General features: G+C 34.6%; 2 protein-coding genes across 3 annotated transcripts; one reads left to right on the top strand and one right to left on the bottom strand.

The window, feature by feature from the left end:
• Window positions 1-5,849: 5,849 nt before the first annotated feature.
• On the top strand, window positions 5,850-12,045 carry LOC104111463 (uncharacterized). 2 transcript variants are annotated; one of them, XM_009621167.4, is made up of 9 exons: window positions 5,850-6,391; window positions 7,367-7,558; window positions 7,644-7,766; window positions 7,865-7,902; window positions 8,029-8,137; window positions 8,276-10,471; window positions 10,559-10,714; window positions 11,207-11,286; window positions 11,523-12,045. In XM_009621167.4, exons 1-9 carry the CDS (start codon window positions 6,314-6,316, stop codon window positions 11,758-11,760), a joined length of 3,210 nt encoding a protein of 1,069 aa, XP_009619462.1. In that variant the 5' UTR covers window positions 5,850-6,313; the 3' UTR covers window positions 11,761-12,045. The 2 variants fall into 2 exon arrangements, with proteins under 2 accessions (XP_009619462.1, XP_009619461.1); XM_009621166.4 differs by having other exon boundaries at window positions 11,520-12,045.
• A 2,718-nt stretch (window positions 12,046-14,763) lies between these two features.
• On the bottom strand, window positions 14,764-17,075 carry LOC104111464 (protein LURP-one-related 11-like). The gene is made up of 3 exons (XM_009621168.4): window positions 16,681-17,075; window positions 15,769-16,002; window positions 14,764-15,219 (listed from the first exon to the last, which is right to left on the bottom strand). Exons 1-3 carry the CDS (start codon window positions 16,924-16,926, stop codon window positions 15,085-15,087), a joined length of 615 nt encoding a protein of 204 aa, XP_009619463.1. The 5' UTR covers window positions 16,927-17,075; the 3' UTR covers window positions 14,764-15,084.
• Between the last annotated feature and the right edge of the window lie 3,632 nt (window positions 17,076-20,707).

The following is a 20,707-nucleotide window of genomic DNA, read 5'->3' as shown; positions in this document are numbered from 1 at the left end:
GTGGGTGGTGTTGGATTCGTCAAGTTCGGGAATTACCACATGTTTGTCGACCCAGTTATAATCCTTTTTGACTTCGGAGCGAATATCCTCGGTGATCGAGCAGATGTACCTCGAGGCATCCTCGCACCGGCCTGGTACGGAGGATGGTTTTTCGATCTTAAAATCAGCGTTGACCGGACATCTCCCTGGGATGAACATTTTTAGAGGAGGTTCCGGTACTGGTTCCTCGACAGCAGTACGCGAAACGGTCTCTTCGGTGTCAGACCGCGAAGTAGAATGAGTTTCTTTTTGGGGAACGATTTTTGAAGTCTTCGCCATTTCTTTGAAAATGAAGGAATATGGAGGAAGAATAGGAAGTTAAAAGAGTACACTTGATGGTTTGGGATGAAGACGGAATAGAAGTTCTAATAAAAAGATCTCAAATAACCGAAATATAAGTGCTTGAAAATATTAAGATTGCTAAGGTACGAGAGCAAAAGGTTTGAATATAAAGTTTGAATGAGCAAGTGAGGGGGTATTTATAGTTTTTCAACGACGGTTCGCATCCAGGAGTGGCTGTCCAGCAACTGACGAACATTTAATTCCATAAAGACTTGACTGACGAGACGTTTCGACTGTTTTGTTGTTTCCGTCGTGTGGTATCGAAGAAAGAATCGGAATCTCATGTCGTTTCTAGTCGTCTACTCTCCGAAAAATGATAGGACTATCTATATACGGCCGAAATGGAGTTCGCCTACGACGTAGCAGGTTAGGCTCGGAACATGACAACTAAAGACTGAAGACCGATCTCGAATCCCGCCGAGCTAGAACCCGGGGTCAGAACGCCTGCCTTCGAGAACATTGAGTCTGTAATCCCGGAGTCGACCTTAGCCCCGATCGAGCTCAAAGAAACATTGCTAGTATAACCAACAGAAGACCGAAATATCCGTGACCGGTCAGATATTTTGGCAGGAATCTCGGCGCGTATCAAGTAAGGAACCAACAATCAGCTAATCAAGGGATTTTTACCTTCTATAGAATTGTACCTAAAGTAGGACTCCTCTACTATATAAAGGGGGTCGGATAATTCATTAAGGACATGGTAGCACACATCCCAAAGCAATATATTGTTATTAGTTCTCTTGTTCTTCTGTATCCTAACACTGATTGAAGTATACTTGGCTCGAGGGTGGTTAACTTTCCAAGGCTGATACTATTCAATTCGTGTGGTTTGCATTTACTTTGTTATTATTTATTTCAATTGTGATCTAATTTATCATTTTGTATCAAGTTAGTATACGTATCCTTAAAACCACTTACAACTTCAATTGTTATCCGATTTTGAGGGTAAACACATTTATAAAAGATCGGAACAGGTTGGTTGACAGTTGAGAGTAACAGAGTTCCTTCACATGGATACACGATTTAAGTTATATTCATTAGCAGTATAAAATATTTTATATTATTAATGTATTTCAATTAATTAAAATTTTGTAGAATGCATGCCATGCTTTATTTAGGGAAGTATAATGCAAAACTTGGGAACTTTTTGAATTTAGATGACATGTGGTTTGGCTTCTTAGTAAACTGTTGACAGAATATATATACAGAATAACGAACTGGGGTTTACAGATGTAACCATACAGATGTTTACAAATGTAGACCAGATGGTTTTGTCTATTGTGTGAAAGCTGAAAACTACTTCTCAAGCTCAATCAATTACCAGCTTTAAAACTGAGAAAAGGTACAAAGATAATAAAAATCTAGGTACGTACCATTTATCCTTCATTTATATATGAAAGCTTCAATTTTCTCCTATTTACACGTATATTGCTGAAGGCAATATCAATATCTACCATCCGATCACGATCTGGCAGTATAATGTTAAAAGGGTATAAAAGGGTATCGGGTTCGAGCCCTAAATATGGAGTCACCTTTGTTAGGAACATTTTACCTCTCAGGGGGTGAAGCTATACTCTGATAGGGGTGGTAATCAGAGGCGGAGCCGGGATTTCAAGCTTATGAGTTCGGAATTTTAATTGTTTTAAGTTACCGGGTTCTAAATTAATAATTTGTACATGTTTAATGAAATTTGAAGACAAAAATAGGGTTCTAACAAAAGTTTACTGGGTTCGGCTGAACCCACTCTCGACACTCTAGCCCTGCCCCCGGTGGTAATTGACTACCCTTCGTGGAACTTACACTGCGTATATAAGTAAAATATTAGGTTTTAGAGGTATATAACATATATTGAATACCTTTATCAGAGATTTTTTTCTTTACTTCTTTCACGTTTGAACACCCTTGGGGAAATTCCTAGTTTCACCACTGCTCTCAGTGTAGGACTTTCCGGCATAAATCCGAATTTAATCGGGGCTCAATACAAATACTGAACACCGGGTGAAAACCCCCCAAAAAATAACTAAAGGGTATCTGTACATGAAAAGGAATGGGTATTTAAGTCGATTTTGCATGCATGTTGATTTTCAAACGAGTTTAACTTCTATACAGTAATAGTAAGTCAAGATATATCATGCATGGAGAATCGATTTAAGTTAAATTTATATATTGATGGTATAAGAATATTTATATAATTAGGTTACAAATAAGATAATTATAGGTAAATTTTTAAAATTTATATTAACTATATGTTACTATTTCTTGTTAAATTGAGTTAATGGATATAATGATACTTTGCCATCTATTAACAAATCTTGGATTCAGTTAATTACAAGCTCACTTAGCCAGTTAATCCAGGCAAAAGGAAGCATAATCTGTTCTTAATTTCTGAATTTAATTTGTTAATAGGACTTTATTCTTAGAATTAACGTATAACCTTGTCAATTCTGTTTAAATGCATTCCCAAAAGATGGCATAGCATCCAATGTACGTAGTTCTATCGTATTCTGTTATTAAAATAAAATTTCAGTCCCAACCAAACAAATGTTTGAAGTTTAATTACTAATTAAATTACACAATAAATAGTTCTTACTTAGCTGTATTCGTAAGTTATTTAAATATTCAACCTAACACAAAAAATAAGTATCATACGTTAAAAAAGTCAGAGTTTCGGCATCAATACTGACTATATTATTGGTTATAGAGTAGTAGTTTAATTACAATGGGATCCAGCTCTATTAGTGACTCTTAAATAATCATTCTTAAATAATCACTTTTTTTAATAACCGAAATATTTTAGAAGGCTATGCAAGATTAAAACTCGACGGATAATAAGTCAGTTTCTTTATACTTTTCTATTTAAATACCAGACTTTCGTCGAGAGAATTCGAACTCGTAACATGCGTTTTATAATTCAAATATCACGTATTGTAATCTTATCCCTCGACCAAAACCCGAGCCTATTAAATACTAATCGCTATCAAGGTCAAGTTAATTACTAGTAATAGAATCCATATATTGTACTATGGCATCATTATTTAGCATTAATGATACATTTAATTGCTTTACTAAACTTGCCTATAGCACGTGTCTAGGTAATTTATATTCGTTTTTGCCTTCTTGTCACGTTCTTTGCAGCTCTTTCTCTCTTTATTTATTTAGTTTTGAAATCTCTATTTATCTAGACTGTAGGCAATTCAACCTTTTTCTCACAATTATATAACGATTTTTATTTTATTACAAATATAGATAGGGTTACTTTCACTTTATAGTCATCGGACTTTATACACAATAGCTATAAAGTTACAATTTTTTTTTTGTCAGATTAAAGTAACTAGAATTTATCCACTATAAAACTATTTTATCATATAAAAATAACTGAACTTTATTGACAATAATAGTAAAATCATAAAACTTTACCAGAATAACATTACAGTCATCTTAAGGGTAGATTTTATCGTTATAGTGTATATTATTTATTAGCTTTACTATTATATTAACTAAAATTCAGTTATCTTAATATGACCAAAGATAATTTTGTAACTTTATTACTATAATAGATAAAGTTAAGTGAATGTAAAGAAACTGAATATGCCAATAAAAGGTGATAAATTGAATTAGCTTTTAATGTGTATATAATTAGGTTTAGATGAGGTAAGGTAAGGAAATGGGGATATTTGATCTTCTAAAAGTGGAAACCTTGTTGCTAAAAACTATGTTTTTTGTGACAACATTAAATTTTTTTTTTCCTAATGAAGGAAAATTTGATATGACAATTGGATTTGGACATGTGAAGTATAGTCACAAAAAAGGGAAAAAAATATTTAATGGACTATTCAACGTTGGCGTGCATTTGTTGCAACTTGCAAGTCCCATATTGGAAAGTTTCATCCATTTCGATAGTGATTTTGTTTTTTCCAATGACCTAATATATTTTATGATATTAGCAAGTATAGATTGATAATATATGTATTTTTATAGCAAGTATAGATTGATAATTAAGAAAACATGGCAAATAATTTATTATAACTAATAAAATCACATTATGTAAGATTTCTTTTGATTATTGATGTATATAAGCAGTGGTGGATCTGGTGCAAAGGTTAGGAATTCACGTAAATTTGGTAACTTTTGCATAAACTCTAATATTTGTACAAAATATTTATTACAAGTATAAGCTTAAAATTCTGAATGCGCCTCGGTAAATAAGTTTTAACTCTTTAAAAGTCCATTTAGCTAGATAATGCTCTAACCCTTCAATATTCGGTTGATTATAGGATAGAACGTCTGTCTATAGGTGGTAAAATAGCATTAGCGAGTGTTGTTCATAAGTTATTTGATCCTCTAAAAAATATATTTATTAAAAAATCATTTAAAATTGAGAAATGAAAAATTGATTTACAATCTAAGAAACCATACAAATAATATGAGAATTTTAATGACAAAAGTATAAAAATAAGGATTTTTGGTAGCAAATTAGAATTCTATGCTAGTCTAGGCCACAAAAAAGAAAAATCAAGTGATTAATCATACGTATGTAACATGAACCAATCATTTCCTTGAACAAATTGAATATGGCCAAATGTGGAAATTGCACCCTGAAGTGCCAATTAAGCAAGATATATTCAGAATTACTTAAAGGGACACTTATGTCAATAATAGGCTTTTATAAGTTTATATATATATATATATAAAATTTACTGGACATTATGGTTCTGAAGGAGAGCCTTGACGTAACTAGTAAAGTTGCTATCATGTAACTAGGATGTTACGAGTTCGAGCTGTGAAAACAGTCTCTTGTAGAAATGCAGGGTAAAACTGATTACAATAGACCTTTGTGATGTGATTCTCCTCGTATCACGCGCATAGCGAGAGCTTAGGCACCGGACTCCCTTTTAACTACATTATGATCCCTCAAATTGTTAAAAAAAATTACTTTAATCCTTGTGATATCTAATTATGGATATTAAATCCTCTTTTATTAGATTTTTATATTATTGGTCATTTTCTACTGATTATACTTAGCAGCCATTTACTATAACTTTCTATAATTTACTTTAGGATTTTGCCTAATATCGGATCTGTCGGTATCTTATTATAATCTTAAAGCAAAAAGAAGCTTCACCTATAATATTTTAACTTCCCCTTCCCTTCTTCCCAATTAGTGGACAAACAAAACCAATAAAGTCAATTACTCTCATAATTTCATTTTATGGTATATCTATATTAATAACTCGTAATAATGATATATTTTTATATTTAATAAAAATAACTTTAAATATTTTATTTTATTATAATAATATACTTTTATATTCATACAAATTTAATAGTAATATATTTTAATATTACAAGTTTTATTTTTTTTAAAATTATATGTCCCGTCAAATGTCACATAAGAAGTGTAAAGGAATGTATATTATTTTGCTAAAGTAATTAAAAAAAGATATTATATAAAATTTTCACAATGTGGTGGACTTCTGTTACATGCAAGATATAGAGAGAGAAACCGAGAGTATAGAGAGAGAGAGAACCACTGTGTGTGTGTGTGTAAATTTGCCAAGAACACCATTATACCCACATCAGATCTGCTGTATTCTCTCCTCTCAATACATTCTTGATTCCTTTCATCACAATTCACTCTCAAAAAACTCTGAACCACTGTGTGTGTGTAAATTGCTCTGTTTTAACTCATTTCTATTGACATTCATCCACTGTGTTAACTCAGTGCCACGCGTCACTTTCTCACTCTTTTAGCTCAATTCTTATGCTCTACGCTGAAAAAAACGAATTGAGTATTTTTTATTTTATTAAAATTGGTGTTTTTTGCTTAATGGTAGCTTTCCGGCAGTGTCTGCCGGAGCTCCGGTGAGCTCCGGCGAAAACTGTGAAAAGGGTGTGTTATAAATGAGGTAAAGTGAGGGGTAAAAGTGTAAAAATGTTCAAGTCGGCGCGGTGGAGGAGTGAGAAGAACAAGATCAAAGTTGTGTTCAAGTTGCAGTTTCATGCAACTCAGGTATATCCTTTTATTAGAATTTTACTGCATGGTAAAAATTTCAGTCAAAGATTGAATTTTTACTGTTCTGGGTAGCTTTTTCCTTGAAATTTTCTGTCAAAAGATTGAATTTTTACTGTTTTTATTGCTGCTTGATAGTTGATAGCAATCTGAATTGGATGATTTGATTGATTAAGCAGTAGAAAATAATTAACCCTTGAAAAAGATTGAATATTTTTGTCTGCAGTGTGAACTTTAGATTCATGGATGAAAGAATTAATGTTTCCACTGAACTTATTGTCTTATACCATAATTTGAACTGGAAGACAAATTATTTAGTAAAAGGGCAGCTCGGGATCCGGAGAAGGGCCGCACCCCAAGGGTGTGTGATGTAGGCAGCCTACTCTGCAAGGATCGGTGACTGATTTCACGACTCGAACTCGTGACCTATAGGTTACACGTTTACAACTTGACCGTTGCTCCAAGGCTCCCTTTCAACACAAATTATTTAGTATTAGAATGAAATGGGGTCGAATAAAGTGGAACAGATATTGAGGATTCATATAGTCGATCCAACTAATTTGGAACTGACACTTAGTTGATGAATTGATTGATTGATCCCTTTGCATTTTCATGGCAAAAAAAGCTGTTTCTGTATCCATTTTCCTTTGATTTGTTTCTTCAAATCTGACACTTTTTTCAAGGCAACTGATAAAAAGCTTGTTGTATATGAGAGAAGCAGTGTATTCTGACCGAAAGTCAGCAATCACGGTAAACAATGATAAAATCACGCCTTAGGCCTTCTTAAGTTACTAGGTTCTGAATTGATAATCTGTATGTATTTAATGAATTTCTTTAGACAAATATAGAATTTGGACTAAAGTTATTGGGTTCGGCCAAACCTTTAACCAGCATGCTAGCTCCGCTCCTGGGAAGGGTGTCTGGAAGATTATCATTCATTCAAAGCATAATGTATTAATTGTTTATGTGTCATAGGTAGCGGGGGATGCATTGATGATATCTGTTGTCCCTGCTGATGTGGGGAAGCCGACATTAAAACTAGAGAAGGCGATAGTTCGTGATGGGAGCTGTTACTGGGATAAAGCAGTTTTTGAAACTGTGAAGTTGATTCAAGAACCGAAGTCAGGGAAGATTCACGAAAAGATCTATTACTTCATCTTGGGAACCGTAAGTGTCATTCAAGTTAAGATTTTTATGCTACATTGATTCGTTATCAAGTGGCTTACATTTTCTTTGGATGTATACTCTATAGGGGAGTTCAAAAGCTGGAGTTGTCGGAGAAGCTTCAATTGATTTCTCGAATCATGCAGAGGCATCTAAGATCTCCTCCGTTGCTCTTCCGCTCAAAAATTCAAAATCAGGCGCTGTATTGCATGTGAGTCTCTCAGTTGTTCGTGCAAGAATACGCCAGAGAATTGCTATTTTTCAAGCTTTTTGGACCTAACTGACTTTAATTTGTGTCATTGTCGATAGGTTTCAATACAGAGGATTCAGGATTCTGCTGATCAAAGGTGATGTCCGATTTCCCAATAGATGCCGTGTTTTTCTTTGGAGCTTTTGGTTCTCGCATGCTAGTTGAAATGTTAGATCTTGTGCTGAATATAAACTAGTTTTTTACCTTTTCGGTGCTTTTACAGTGTTGTCGAAGAAATCGAAAATGCAAAACCAGATTCGGACGATAGGATCTTGAGGATGCAACCAAGAAACGACGATGTAGAAGCTAGCCTTAACGGCAATTCTACAGAGGTGAGATATAAAGACTTCTGTATGATTATAAGAAAATGAAGATCCGAGGATCGCTCCTTGGGCATTGGATGCTCGCTATTATTCTTTCATTTTGATTGATAAGATTGCTTCATTTCTTGTCCGTGCGTGATTTCATAGGATGGTCTAATCAACAAGCCTATTTTGCACGATGGTGTACTGAATGGCAACCGCCGGGTATCAGGTGAATCGGATATTACCATGTCCAGTTCTGGTAGTAGCTCGGGGCTAGATACGCCTCGGCAAATCAAAACGAGAACCAACATTAGCCATCAGGATCACATGAACTTCCCTTCGTCTCCGAATCTTGCTTTGGTTCCCCGGAACCCCAGTGTCGATGTCTCTACAACAGTTTACGAAGAAAATCAGCAATTGGATTGGTTGGGGGGTTCTGCTCTTGAAGTAAGTACAGATGGTTCGTCAAGTACTCCAAGAGAAGCTCTTCAGAGATTAGCATCGCAAGAGGTGTCGGATATTGTTGTTGCAACGCTACAGTCCGAGCTCGCAGCTTTTGCTAGGCAGGTAGAAGTGTCGGACTTGGAACTTCAAACTCTTCGTAAACAAATAGTCAAGGAGTGCAAAAGAGGGCAAGATCTATCGAAAGAGGTTGCGAGCCTAAAAAAAGAACGAGACGCTTTCAAGGAAGAATGTGATAAACTTAAAACCTCTCAAAGACGTTTAGACGAGGCAAAATCCAAAGACAAGTTGCTCTATGAAAGAGGGGATCTTCAAACTCTTGTTAGTGAACTTAGGCAAGAATTGAGTTATCAAAAGGACCTTAATGCAAATCTAGAAATACAACTTCAAAAGACGCAAGAATCGAATTCGGAGTTAATTCTTGCTGTGCGTGACCTAGATGAAATGTTAGAACAAAAAAACAAAGAAAATGTTAGCCTTTCCAACAAATCAACGACATCTTTTGACGCTGAAAGGTTTCCGGATGTTATCTCCAAGCATGAAATGACGGATGAAGATGACGAAGAGCAAAAAGCACTAGAGCAGCTTGTGAGAGAGCATAGCGACGTCAAGGACACGTATATGCTGGAGCAAAAGGTTACGAACTTGCACGGTGAAATCGAGATATACAAGAGAGAAAGAGATGACTTAGAGATGCAGATGGAGCAACTTGCCCTCGACAATGAGATACTGAAGCAAGAAAATCACGACATGTTATACAAACTTGAGCAAAGCGAGCTTCAGGAACAACTGAAAATGCAATATGAATGTGCAACTTCTTATGCAACTGTAAGCGAACTTGAAGCGCAGATTGTGAGTTTGGAGAATGAGCTGAAAAATCAATCTAAAGAATTCTCTGATTCATTGGCTACTATAAGTGAGCTCGAAGCTCAAGTCAGTAACCTGGAGCAAGAACTAGAACAGCAAGCTCAAGGATTTGAAGCTGATCTCGATACCCTTAGTCGTGATAAAATCGAACAAGAGCAGAGAGCAATAAGAGCTGAAGAAGCCTTGAGGAAAACAAGACGGCAAAATGTTATTACAGCAGAGCGGCTCCAGGAGGAACTTAAAGGGCTATCCATGCAAATGGAATGCTCACTCAAAGCGAGTGAAACGTTGGCTACTAAAGCTTTAAACGAAGCTAATGAGCTCTGCCTACAGAAAATGCTACTGGAAAAGATGCTTCAAAAATCATTCGAGGAGCTCCAATCAATCAAAGAGCATTACGAAGCAAAGGTGTTTGAGCTTTCTAGCCAAGTAAATAATATGTCAGATCAAATGGAAAAGTTGCAGTCAGAAATTGAAGAAAAATCCGTGCTCCTAGGAAAACAAGAAGTTCTGGCTAAAGAAACTGAGCAGCACCTGTCACAGAAAATCATCTCTCTTAAAGAGGAGATTGAAAATCTATTGACAGAAAATATTATCCTTTCTCAGCATGAAGAACATAAGAACACTCTGGCGAATGAGTTGGAAAAGACGAGGAAATCGATTGAGGACATGCAATTGGTTATAGAACAAGGTCACAGTGAAAGAAGAGAACTGGAAACTAGGCTAGCTTTAGTGGAAAGAGAAGCTATGGATACCGTGAAGGAACTAAACAGTACGAGGTCGCTTATTGATGAGAAGGACACATTAGTTGCGGAACTGCACTTGGAAGTAGATATCCTTATATGTGAATGCAAAGAAATGAAGAGCTCTTTGTTTGAGGATGAATTGGAGAAAGAAATTTTGAGAAAGCAGGTATCCCGGTTAAAAGATGATCTGATAGAGAAAGAGAATGCATTGAATAGTTTGGACGAAAAGCTCGAAGATGCAAATGATCGATTTGCAAGTCTAAAAGAGATAATAAAGTTACTTGAGGTAATATTCATCTTTATTTGATCTGCCTAAATGTAGTTGTAAATCGTAGGAGTGTGATCAGTCTTAGTTTTTGTTCCATCATCACAGGGTCAGATCAAGCTGAAGGAAAATGCACTTGATAGCTTATCGAATTCGTTTACGGAGAAGGAGAAAGATCTTCAAGACAAAATCGAAGAGTTAGAAAGAAGATTAGAAGAACTCCGACATAGCACGGAAAGACTCGGCGAACAAAAGTCCCAAAAGGTTAGTAGCAAAAAACTTATCTTCTAAATTAGAGTTGGCACGAAAACTTCTTAATTCTATTCTTTTAATATTAGACATAATACAGTCTGCCCTATTTGAAGACTTAATTGGGTGAGGAGCAGACATATAGTTATCAGCATTGAACTAGTCATGATTGAAGTTAGTTAGCAAAGTAGCGTTCTGGTGTAAATCGCCGATATTGTGATTTTAAGGTTGTTTGGCTCTTACTCTTTTTGTTCCACTTTATATGGAGTTCTTTTCTTTTTAATATGTTTGAAAAGAATGACACATTTCTATATTTTTAAAAATTCTTTAACATTTAACTTTTCCAGTACACGTTAATGACATTCTCTTGTAACCTTTTAAGGGTACTCTTTGTATGTGCTAAAAGTCGTTGTTTCTTTCTTAAACTCTGCCTAGTCAAATACCGTCATATAAATGAAAGGAAGGAGTATTATTTAAGAGTATCTGAAAGATGATACTTTGGTACAGGTGGTTACGGAAGATCTAAATCTTGCGATTACAACATGCACAGAAGATGAAAATACGTGTCAAACATCGTCTACAGAGAGGTATGAATCCCGCGTTCAAGATTGATCCTTTACTTTTGACAAAGATGAAAATCACTATCGAGTCAACTTGAACATGTATAACTTAACCCAATTTGAGGGGCGGTCCAGTTTTGGCTATACATACATTTTCCCAAATAAACTGAGTCCAAGACTAATTAATGTTGATGTCTCTTCACAATAATTGTCTTCTCTTCGGTGTTTCTAATTGACAATGACCATATAATGAAATGCAGCAGCAACATCTGTTCATCGGACAAGGAAATGGAAAACGCAGCATCTAATACCGGAAATCTTGAAGTACTATCAAAAGAAATGGAACTACTGAGGGAGAGGAACAAGTTAATGGAAGTTGAACTGAAGGAAATGCAAGGGAGATATTCAGAAATAAGCCTAAAATTTGCAGAGGTAGAAGGAGAAAGACAGAAGCTTGTAATGAGAATGCGCAACATTAAGAGCGCGAAAAAGAGCTCATAAACAATCCATGCAAACCAGATACAAGTATAGGTAACAAAAATAAATGTAAATTAGTGAGGGAAGTTCCTTTTTCTTTTTTCTTTTTTGCATATTCTTTCAATTTTGTTTCTTGCATAGACTTAGCCCCCATTAGATAAGGTACAAAATTATGAGTAGTATAAGCATATAGGTTATATTCCTAGCCAAATAAGAAGCTGTGTAAGAGCATTTCAAGTTGTTTTTGTGAGTATTTTATGTTTGTGAACAGATTCTTTCATTATCTATTTAATGGACAGATTTTTTTCAGGTAGAAAAAAAAAAATCTTATAGTGGTTAAATGTTCAAATAGTGTGGAAACCATCTCCTCCAACCCCTACCCCCCCTCCAAATAACATCATTACGAATTTACATTGTCAGTATAATTTAACTTGTTATAGCAGGTTGTTGTCTCTTTTAGTTCAGATACAGATACTGTCAGTGTATGGAAGTTGGGTGTAATTTAACTTGTTATAGTAGGTTGTTGTCGCTTATTGTTCGGACACTCTCAATATAGGAAAGTTAAACTCTATTTAATTATTTGCTTCTTAAAACTCATGATTCCAAAGCTGAACTCCAATAGCATAAACAGAGACAATTAGTAATTTGGACCTTAATGTTTAGTTAGAAAAATAAGATTTATTATGTCACTGGAGTAAGGGGGGTATTATATGATTTTGAGACACCTAGTTCTGTCAATCCAAAAAGAGTAAATTTAACAACATAATGAAGCATTTGAAGCAACTAACTGTATCTCAGGAAATAGCTGACGACTATAAAAAAGACATCCATCGAGTTGAAAAAGATTAATGTACTCTTAAATAAACAAAATAAAATCCAACATCAGATTCAGCATTAACAAAAAATATTAGGTAACCTTTTTCTATCTTTTAAATGTTTTGGTTGGCAAAATTACTCGTTATATATACTGATGAAAAATAACAAATACTAATGGAATAGGTGAAGTGAGGAAATGCTGATCCGAACATCACTGTAATCAATATAATCTTAACAAATACTAATGGAATAGGTGAAGTGAGGGAATGCTGATCCGAACATCACTGTAATCAATATAATCTAATATTTTATTGCTGACAAGAGATATCTTAGACAACAAGCAGAGGCGGACCTATGTAAAGGGAAGAGAAATCACCGACCCGTAAATTTCGGCAAACATTCTAGATATATATATATATATTCATATATGTTGGAAATGGTTATATATTTTACTTGAACTCTTAAGATCAAAAGTCTAATGAAGCATTAGTTGAGCAATTCGTTTATGTGTCCCGCCACCTTCAAAACCTAAATGAAAACAAATAACACATCTATAATATATTTTCATCATGTTACGTGTTTGATATCAAGCTGATAATACAGACAGCTAATACACGTGGTTTTGTTCATGTAAATGAATGGCTCCCTTCACTTCCAAAATTAAACCTACTCTATCAAAAGAACTTCTAATCAAGTTGTTTTTTTCTTCTTCTTTCTATTACTTTATTATTTTATAGTTTTGGTCTTTAACTTTTTCGTATGATCTATAGGTTATGGGTTCGAGTCGGCTATTTACATCACATTCCTTTAAGGTGCGACCCTTTTCCAAACCCTGCATGAACGCGAGATGCTTTGTGCACGAACTGTCCTTTTTGGTCTTTAATTTTCTCATCTTTAGCATTGAATCCCTATAAAAAGAACCAACAATCAGGGGCGGATGCACATTTATCGAAGCAGTGTAATGCGACACCACTTCGTCGAATTTTTTTACTAAATATATGTATTAATACTGTGAGGAAGCGGATAATTAGGAAAAAATAACACCTCTTGACATAAATTGCTCTTGACTTGGTTATTTGCTTGATTTTGCTCTAAGAGGTCATCGTTCGAACCTCAACTAACACATCTTTTTTGAACATATTTGAGAGAATCTATGCGGTTAAAAATTGTGATTGAAGTAAAATTTAATTCACGAATTTTTCTAACTTAAGAACCAACAAAATCCATAGACTAAAGTTATTTCTTGTTTCGAAGTATGATAATTAAAGTTATTATTCCCGTTCTTTTATAAATTTTGACACCGCTTATAAAATTCTCGTGTACGCCCCTGCCAACATAATTCTATATCAACCGATATTCTTTAGCCATGCCTGAATTATTATTGAGCTAACTATGGTATCATCACTATTATGAAATGCATGAATTGTGACTTCAACTGAGACAATCTAATCAAGTAGAAATGTGAGTTTACATCCCAACTACCATAACATTAAATGTAGGTACTTGGACAAAAAGTAAATACACATAAGATGTTACAAGCATAAGCCCTTGAATTAACGTTTGAAAAGGAGAATACTTTCTTTAGATTTAAAATAGTACAGAGATTGTCGCACTCATTATTTTTTAGAATCAAATATAGGTTACGGGTTCGAACCATAAAAGTAGCCACTACTTGCATTAAGATAGGTTATCTATGTCACATCTCTAGGGGTCGAGCTTTCCCCGAACCCTGCATGAATGCGAGATACTTTGTACACTGAACTGTCTTTTTTTTAAAAAAAGTTCTTTCTAAATATGGTTAGATACTTGTTTGTGTTATATATATATTTCAAACTCAAAATTTGGGGTGCACATTTTCCTTTCAAATGAAAAAGAACTATACTTTGCCAATCATCATTGAAATCCACCATTCAGTTATGGTGTCGTGCTATTAAGAATAAGCTGAATTCTCTAATATAAACATTTCTTTCGGATTCAATCCAGAATTTAATATCTCATTAAAAATGTTTTTATTAAAAAAAATCTAACTGAGAAGAATCAATTAAATAAAAATCCGCTTAAGCATTCGACACAAATGTTGACAGAGTAAATATACAACAACAATAAACTCAGCGTAATTCTACAAGTGGGGTTTGAGGAAGGTAATGTATACGTATCCTTACCCCTACCTTGTTAAGGTAGAGATGCTGTTTTCGATATACTCTCGGCTCAGGATGACAAAGTAAATATATGTATGATAATTTCTTGAAATGATATTACTCGATTGTACATTAGCTCGATAATACATTTGTACACTTTAAACTATCTATGTTTTTGGGTACATTTGTACACTTTAAACTATCTCAACTATCACTCTGAAACAAAACATTTTGAGGTACAAAGTGCTCTTCTAGCCTATGAAAACTTGCCAAAAAATTTCTATCTTATTTATGCCGATATCTGAAACTCACTAACTCGACTAATTTAAAATCCCGTTGCGTGGCAATTTTCGTATAAAAATAAAAAACTGAAAATGAAAATAAAAAGGAACACTCATAGTCTTTGTTGTATCAAGCCATAAACAGTCACAAGAGCCATTACTAATGAATGATCAACATTAGGTTCTACCACCAAACTTAACACATCATCTCCAAATTGAACTCCACAAGATGATTGTTTTTGTTTTACCTGCATAAACCCAATTACTGATTTTGTTAAAATCAATTCCAATTAAACGAAAAATCCATAGCTATAATGGAGTATTATTTAATAATCAGGAAATTTTGAAGCATATATACTGCTTTGACAAGAAGAAAACCACTATGATACCAACACCTCACTAATTAAAAAATATTGACAATATAAGGTAGTTTTTACATCATCAGTTCAGTTTAATATATTCTACCAGAGATTCATACGCCAGCAGAAAATAAAGAGAACTTCTACTATATACTTTTTTATTTTATTTTTAATTTTACATAATATTGGTTTTAGATAAGTTTATGAAAAATGAGAATCCAAAATGATAATAATATTGTTGTTATTATAGTGTAGTTTTACCCATGATAGTATGTTAGTTAATATTTTTATCATTGTACTACTTAATAATACTTATCATACAAATTTATCTTTAGTTAATTAATATCTTGTAAGTTATCTAAATGCATGTGTAAATATTTTTTACTGAATCAGTATATAGAACTTAAACTCTTGTAAAACAACGAGATAGTGACAAACCTCGGCAATAAGTTTGTTTTCTCTGCTGACAATCTTGAATTCTGATTTGCCTTGTAAACCTACAATCTTATAGCAGTTTGTTTCAGCTTCATCAAATCCTAATAAAGTAACATCATAGTTTAAGTAATCTCCCCATAGGAAATAACCATTTCTCTTTACTTGGAACCAAGGTATCTCAATCAAATTATCATTGCTCCATTTATAGCCATTCCAATGTCCAAAAACTTGAAGTTTCTGCAAAAAAACAATAGAAAACTTAAGTATAAACACAGATTATAAATTACTAGCTTAATAATGTCAAGATTTTGCATGCAGGGGCGGATCCAATAATGTTCGCGAGTTAGAATCATTAATATTGCTTTTGCATCAGACCCTATATATAAAAAGGCACTCCAGTACACGAAGTATTCCGTGTTTACGCAGGGTCCAGGAAGAACCGCATGGGAAGGGTGTGACTTATGTCGTCTACCCTAACACATGCGCCAATAGGTGATTTCACAGCTCGAACCAGTGGCAGATGCATGATTTCGTTAAGGGGTTCAAAAAAGAAAAAGTTAAGAAATTAAAAGAGACTATGGCCGGTGGGAATTGAATCACCGACCTCAAAGGGGTTTGAACCCCCTTGACCACTCAGCCATACTTTTGAGTTGTGTCAAAGGGATTCAAAATATTATATATAGAAGCATAAATCAGAATTTTTTCTTATATGTACAATGCAATTTTCCGGCGAAAGAGGTTCGGGTGAAACCCCTTCTGCCCCCTAAATCCGCCGCTCGAACCCGTGACCTATCGATCACATATCAAATACATATATGTGCCAAAACAAATATAGATAGAGTTAAATATGTATTTTTGAACCAACATCATCTAAATTTTGGATCCGCCGGTGACTCCAACATCATCTCCTTTTACCTTTTGTCGTATGGAGAAGAGAACTTTGCCTTGTAAATCCATGAGATAGACTTCTTTGCTACATTTTCTGTTGTAATTGTCAATCCTATAAATAATATGGCCTTTTGAGTCGAAAACAGTGCAGCCATTTCCATGGTAGACCAAAGATTTCATCCATAAAGTGAATGTTTCTTTTCTCATAGTCATGTATGAATTTGTTGAAGAAAAAGAAGAAGAAGTTGATGTTTGAGGGTAAACTCTAGCCATTGGAAAAGCCTATAGAGTACACAAACTCGTAGATCAAAACTTCTTACTATGAGAGTTTTTATATATACACCTAGACTAGAAATATAATTGAAGAGTGGCTTGGGAAACTAAACCAAACTGGGGTTTAGTGAATTAATTATGATTTTTGGGGGACAAGAAGAGTGGCTTGAAGTGTAAATGAAAATGAAAGAAGTAACGATCAAATTCCAAAATTGAAACATATCAATATATGTGGGGGAAAGGTTGTTTTTGTTAGTGGTTGTGATTGGCCCTATCTATTTAAGTTTTCAAAACATTAATTCAAAAAATACATTCAAAGGAGGCCCCATTTTTCACTTTAATGGAAAATTTTCTTATTAAACTTACTTTTTTTTAACCAGAAATTTTGTGAAAAGAAAATCAAAGCATTTGTTTTTCATTTTATAATAGTTCTATAATCGTTGATGTCATGAGAAAGAGAAACATGCATGAATTTTTGGTGTATTTGGTGTTACTTTTTGTAACATGGTCATTTTATTGAGAGAAATTATTATAAAACATTAATATTTTCTTATAGGGGTGGCCAAAAAATTAATTGGCAGTGCACTTATTATGTTTTCTATCAGCTTAGCTAAGTTGGTCATTGAAATGATTATATTTGTTTCATTGCACTTTTGAGGACTAGTTTCAAAAGCTATTGATTTTATTAAGTGAAGTATACAAATAGCCCTCAAATTGGATGGTTTTGAATAGCACTCAAATTTAACAAGTGTTGTGCTTTGTTTGCCTCGTAAAAAAGGCAATTTAGTGTATAAAATATTTCGTGGTCACGCAAAGTTCGGAAAAGAGTCGCACCTCAAGATGTATGATGTAGACAGCCTATCCTGATGATTCAGGGGTAACACTTCTAATTTTTAACATTGAAGTTCTGTCTATGGGACAAGCGAAGGTTAAAAGTTAAAGACCATCCGAAGAATATCATATTTTTGTAATATTTTGGATTTTATTTTGGTTTTTGGATTATTTTCGGACAATGTATTAGTTGGGCCTTATAGCCCAAGTTAGTGCGAAGAAGACGGACCGAGTATACTAGGGCTGGATAGTGGCCCAAACTCAAGAACAATTTGATGTATATGTCAAGAAAATCATCTAATTAGTAATATGTATTACAATCATGTATTTTTTTTTACGAGTTTTAATTAAGTGGCCAGGAGAATAATGTTCACAGTACTTCTTGAGCTAAATGCTAAAGAATTACCTAAATGTTGAGCTGCTCATATATTCTCAACCAAAGGTTTCGGGTCAGAGGCAGAAGCATACAATAGGGAGAGGACTCACCGACACTCGGAAATTTCGACAAAAACTTCATGTGTACTTGTAAATATCTTCAAGAAATACTCAGATATTAGTATATAGAAACCCATACCAATCTTTATGAGTAGTGATAAATTTATATTGAATGTCATGGTGTCTCCGCGACTGCCGAATCCTGGGTCCGCTTCTATTTCGGGTTCGAGTCTTGAGTATGAAAATTTTTTTATAGGGAGCATTTTCTTCTTTAATGAACCTTACGCGACATGGATCCAAATTATTCGAAGCTCCAATATGAATGTCGAATACCTAACGGAAAACAAAAGAAAGCTCATTTCTTGAATCCCTATACCCTAATATCTCCCGTTAACTCCCAAACAAGAAAATTACGGAAAAAGGGTCTACATGTCAAACTAATGGATATATAGGAGACAAAGCAAATGTGTGGTTTTCAATTCTCATATGGTGGATATTATTATAGTAGGAACGTAAGAAGGTTGAACACCGCCGTCCAGCAGCTTGTCATTTACAAATGGTTCATAAATTCCATTAAGTTCAACGTGATGTGTTTCCATAAATAGTATCCAACTGAACCCACAATTTTCGACACATAACGGACATCACTATTAGAAAAAGGCTAATTTCCAACCGTCACATCGGTCGAAAAACGGTCGGAAATCGTGTTATTCCGACGGATTTTCGACCGAAAAAGATCGGTCGGAAAACACGTGGCCGCAAAATATTTGCGATCGAATCAGTCGAAAATTTACCGACCAATCCGATCGCAATCGCTTAAATTCTATCGCAATCACTTAAATTTTTCGACTGATGCAGTCGGAAAATTAAATAATAAAATTATTTTTTAATTAAATATTCCGATCGAAACAGTCGTAGATATTGAGTATAAATTAATTAAAAATTTTCAGAAATTCTCAATTTGCGACCGAATCAGTTGCAAATCTGGGTAATTCTAGTAAAATTTGCTACTAATTCAGTCGCAAATCAGTCCCAAATTTGAAAAAGAATTAGTAGAATTCTTCTGTATTTTTAATTACACCACCGCTAAATAAAACAACCAACCAAACACCTAATAGTGAATCAAATACCTAATATAATAATCCAAATCCAATATTTACTACAAAATGAACATTAATATTTATAACTGTCACACCCCTTTTTCACCCCCTCCCTTTACCCCCCACAAAGATAAATATGTATTATGGATGGTGGGTTAAAGAATTTTTTTAATTAAAGTGACAAACTTGATTAGGGATTATTTTATTGTTCAGAGTCGCCACTTGGAATTGATTTTCGGGTGTTCCAAGTCACATTTTATTTGAATCCCTAGTCAAAGGAAGGTTTGACTCTATTATTATTGGTCTGCGAAAATAAAAGTTCGGATAAGAAATTTTGTTGACTGGGGAGAAGGTGTAAGGCATTCCCCGAGTCCCGTGGTTCTAGCACGGTCGCTTTATTGACTACAACTTGACTTTGATTAAATTTGGATAAACTGTGATTTATTGATTTTCATATTTTATCTATCCGTTTTTAATTACTAAAATATGGAATTATCTTTGAAACGGATCACATGTGTGTAAATCCGTTTATTTAGTGCGCTAAGGATTATTTTCCTTTGCCTAATATCAATCGTATGATCGATTCCACGGCCGGCCACGAGACTCTCAGTTTTCTCGATGCCTACTCCGGGTACAACCAGATACAGATGAACCCGGAGGATCAGTTAAAGACCTCGTTTATCACTAAGTACGGTACCTACTGTTATAACGTGATTCCATTCGGTCTAAAAAATGTTGGTGCAGCTTATCAACGCCTAGTAAACCGAATGTTCGAGAAGCAAATAGGAAAATCAATGGAAGTTTATATTGATGACATGTTTGTTAAGTCCCTGCGAGCAGAGGACCATTTAAAGCATTTTCAGGAAACGTTCGACATACTGAGGGAGTACAATATGAAGCTCAACTCCGAAAAATGTGCATTCGGGGTTGGCTCGGGCAAGTTTCTTGGTTTCATGGTGTCCAATCGAGGAATCGAGATCAACCCCGATAAAATCAAAGCTATCTAGGACATCATGGTAGTAGATAATGTAAAGGACGTACAAAGGCTAATATGACGGATAGCCGCCCTAGGACGATTCATTTCGAGGTCCTCAGATAGGAGCCACCGATTTTTCTCTCTGCTTAAGAAGAAAAGCAACTTTGCATGGGCTACGGAATGTCAGCAGGCTTTGGAAGAACTAAAGCGATATTTATCGAGCCCGCCGTTGCTTCATACCTCGAAGGTAGACGAACGACTTTACCTGTACTTAGATGTCTCGAAGATAGCAGTGAGTGGAGTTCTGGTTCGAGAAGAACGAGGTACGCAATTCCCTATTTATTATGTCAGTTGAACTTTAGGCGAGGTCGAAACTAGATATCCACACTTAGAAAAATTAGCGCTTGCTTTAATAAGCGCCTCTAGGAAACTAAAATCA

The sequence above is a fragment of the Nicotiana tomentosiformis genome, chromosome 12 (assembly GCF_000390325.3).
Source record: "Nicotiana tomentosiformis chromosome 12, ASM39032v3, whole genome shotgun sequence".
NCBI classification, from domain to species: domain Eukaryota; kingdom Viridiplantae; phylum Streptophyta; class Magnoliopsida; order Solanales; family Solanaceae; genus Nicotiana; species Nicotiana tomentosiformis.
The sequence above is the reverse complement of the archived record's forward strand: the minus strand, read 5'-3'. Positions and strand labels throughout refer to the sequence as shown.

What these genes read in the sequence shown, in the direction of transcription:
- LOC104111463 (XM_009621166.4), top strand. Translation starts at nt 6,314, where the DNA reads ATGTTCAAGTCGGCGCGGTGGAGGAGTGAGAAGAACAAGATCAAAGTT. An exon ending in ATTACTTCATCTTGGGAACC is followed by an intron (nt 7,559 to 7,643) that starts GTAAGTGTCATT and finishes TATACTCTATAG; the next exon opens with GGGAGTTCAAAAGCTGGAGT. An exon ending in AGATAATAAAGTTACTTGAG is followed by an intron (nt 10,472 to 10,558) that starts GTAATATTCATC and finishes CCATCATCACAG; the next exon opens with GGTCAGATCAAGCTGAAGGA.
- LOC104111464 (XM_009621168.4), bottom strand. Translation starts at nt 16,926, where the DNA reads ATGGCTAGAGTTTACCCTCAAACATCAACTTCTTCTTCTTTTTCTTCA. An exon ending in TCTTCTCCATACGACAAAAG is followed by an intron (nt 16,003 to 16,680) that starts GTAAAAGGAGAT and finishes GTTTTTTTGCAG; the next exon opens with AAACTTCAAGTTTTTGGACA. An exon ending in AAAACAAACTTATTGCCGAG is followed by an intron (nt 15,220 to 15,768) that starts GTTTGTCACTAT and finishes GGGTTTATGCAG; the next exon opens with GTAAAACAAAAACAATCATC.